Raw genomic sequence first — 3,033 nt, 5'->3', positions numbered from 1 at the left:
CCAGGAGGATATGTTTTCTGTGACTGTTGGACTCGCGCCCCCGCTTGCCCGGGGGGCAAGGGGGAAAACCGTGTAAAAAAAAAAAAAAAAAAAAAAAAAAAAAAGAAGTTTAGACTCTGAAGCCTAACAGACCAGGGTTTGAACTCTGGTTCCTGTCATTCACTAACTGTGTGACTGCAGACAAGTTACTTAAACTCTCAAAGCATCAGTTTTCTCATTAGTAAAAAGGGGCTACCATTAAGTGAAATGGTCCCTGTAGCACAGGACCTGACATACAATAAGCCCTCAGTAAATGTTAGCTCTTGCTGTTGGAATGATGATGATGGTGATGGTGGTGGTGGTGGTGACTAATATCATCATTATTTTCTACTTCTTACTGCTGGTCTCCATCCTTCTGGGAACCAAAAGACAAATTACCCAGCCCTCATTCTATCCAAAATTCTTATCTTCAACTACACCCAAGATTTACATAGCCACACAGTTGCCAAGCAGCCAGCGGGGGCTTTTACGCCAGCATCTGCTAGAGGAGTCAGCTTTCTTTCCACTGGCTCTACCACTTCCATCTCTTCACTCTTCTTTCTTGCCTCTGCCTCCTCCTCCTCTAGGAGGCCTGCAGTATCCCTGGGATTGGGAAGCGGATGGCTGAGAAAATCATAGAGATCCTGGAGAGCGGGCATCTGCGAAAGCTGGACCATATCAGTGAGAGTGTGCCTGTCTTGGAGCTCTTCTCCAACATCTGGGGAGCTGGGACCAAGACTGCCCGGATGTGGTACCAACAGGTCACACCCTGGCTTAGCCCCTACTTCAGTTTTGCTGTCTCAGAGTTCCTGCCCCAGAGTTCCCTACCCTGTGTTCTGATGGAAATGCACCCACAGTATAGGGAGACCATTTTTCAAGGGGACCAGGACTCATATAGACCCCTCAGCTCCCAGAACAGCCTTGTTGCTTGGTATCTGTAAGAAGGAGTAGACCGGGACAAGAAGTATGTTTCTCTGTCTCCCCAGACCAGCAAGGGCCTTCCTGAGGAGGCCAGGCCTTGACACTGCATGTCTAGAGCAGTGGTTCCCAATCCTGGCTCTGCCCACAGTCACCAGGGCAGCTTGGTAAGGATGAAGATGACAAGGCCCATCCTCAGACTGATGGAATCATGAATGAGTATTTTAGGATGGTGGCAGGGCTGGATGATGGCATGTTTCCCATGCCCCCTGCCTTTCCCAAGTCCTGTTGAGTACAGACCCAACCACCCCTAGGTTGGTCCTGCCTCTAGCCTTCCCTAGAGCCTGGGGCGATGGAAGCTTCATGTGTGTGCTCACTCATGCCTCTTCATTGGTCCTGGATCCTCACAGCTCCCCATCTGGCTGCTTTTTTCCAGGGCTTCCGAAGTCTGGAAGACATCCGCAGCCAGGCCTCCCTGACAACCCAGCAGGCCATTGGCCTGAAGCATTACAATGACTTCCTGGAACGCATGCCCAGGGAGGAGGCTACAGAGATTGAGCAGACAGTAAGCGGGTGTCCTAGAGCAGTGAGGACAGCCAGGTCCTGCTCTAAGGTCTTGGGTCAAAGTCAAGAACCCCCGACTCCTCAGCTGGGGAGCGCAGCAGGCAGAGGAAACTGGGTCACCAGAGGTTGATCACAGAGCAAGTTGAGACTGAAGCTCCAGGCCCAGAGGTGGGGTGGGTGGCTTTGGTAGGAAAGAACTGTAACACCAGCCCTCTAGATTCTAGTTCTCAGTAGTCAGGCCTATTAGGCTTGGATTTGATTCTAGACTGATTGGTGTTAGGATTGGGTTAATGTTAGAGTTAGATTACAGGTAGATTATATCTGTATTACTTGAGGTTAGGGTGGGTCAGGGCAGAGGTTTTTAATGTTTTATTTTATTTTATCTTATTTTTTATTTCACCAACTTCTTTGAGAACCTGATGAAAACTGTGGACTCTATTCTCCCCAAAATGCACAAATGTGCAAAGGTTTATGTCTTTTTTCAGATGCATGGACCTTCTAAAGCCCACGCAAGGCTGGCTCAGGATTTGGGGTAGAGTTGGTGTAAAAGCACAGCGTCAGTAGGATTTGGTTTGGGGTTGGAAGAAAGCGCCATCAAGATTGAGTTAAGGCCGGGCGCGGTGGCTCAAGCCTGTAATCCCAGCACTTTGGGAGGCCGAGATGGGCGGATCACGAGGTCAGGAGATCGAGACCATCCTGGCTAACACGGTGAAACCCCATCTCTACTAAAAAATACAAAAAACTAGCCGGGCGAAGTGGCAGGCGCCTGTGGTCCCAGCTACTCGGGAGGCTGAGGCAGGAGAATGGCGTAAACCCGGGAGGCGGAGCTTGCAGTGAGCTGAGATCTGGCCACTGCACTCCAGCCTGGGCAACAGAGCCAGACTCAGTCTCAAAAAAAAAAAAAAGATTGAGTTAAGACCAGGCTCATGCCTTTAATCCCAGCACTTTGGGAGGCCAGGGTGGACAGATCATCTGAGCTCAGGAGTTCGAGACCAGCTTCGCCAACATGGTGAAACCCTGTCTCTATAAAACACAAAAATTTCCAGCCTGGCAAACATGGCGAAACCCCGTCTCTACTAAAAATACAAAAAAGTTAGCAGGGTGCCGTGGCTCATGCCTATAATCCCAGTTACTTGGGAGGCTGAAGAGGGAGATTTGTGTGAACCTGGGAGGTAGAGGTTGCAGTGAGCCAAGATCACGCCACTGCACTCTAGCCTGGGCAACAGAGCAAGACTCTGTCTTAAAAAAAAAAAAAAAAAAAAGGCTCTCTCACCTCTGGTTATATTAATCTTTCATGTCCGCTTGGGTTTCTTTAGTAACTGAGCTATGTGACTTAGTAATTAAAGTTAAAATATAACTTCAATCTCATCTGATTTTCTGAGATTTCTCACATAATTGCTTTCCTAAAAGGAAGATTTATTGTTTTTCTTCTTAAGCTGGAGTATCCTCATAGTTGGCTTCTTATTAAGACAACTACAGCAGCTGTAATCCTGGTCATAAATTTTCCCCCAACCAAAAACTAAACCTATGTTT

At 48.3% G+C, this 3,033-nt stretch overlaps 1 protein-coding gene across 6 annotated transcripts in view; it reads left to right on the top strand.

Annotated features, from left to right (window-relative positions):
- The window catches only part of POLL (DNA polymerase lambda), a 10,748-nt gene that overhangs the window by 4,358 nt on the left and 3,357 nt on the right, over positions 1 to 3,033 (top strand). For all 6 annotated transcript variants that reach the window (XM_025396209.1, XM_025396207.1, XM_025396204.1 and 3 more), the window contains 2 exons: positions 606 to 779; positions 1,373 to 1,501. In XM_025396209.1, coding sequence (XP_025251994.1) covers positions 606 to 779; positions 1,373 to 1,501 — 303 coding nt within the window. The remainder of the gene's footprint in view (positions 1 to 605; positions 780 to 1,372; positions 1,502 to 3,033) is intronic.

Source organism: Theropithecus gelada, chromosome 9 (assembly GCF_003255815.1).
Source record: "Theropithecus gelada isolate Dixy chromosome 9, Tgel_1.0, whole genome shotgun sequence".
Classification (NCBI taxonomy): domain Eukaryota; kingdom Metazoa; phylum Chordata; class Mammalia; order Primates; family Cercopithecidae; genus Theropithecus; species Theropithecus gelada.
This window is presented reverse-complemented; position numbering and strand designations above follow the sequence as displayed.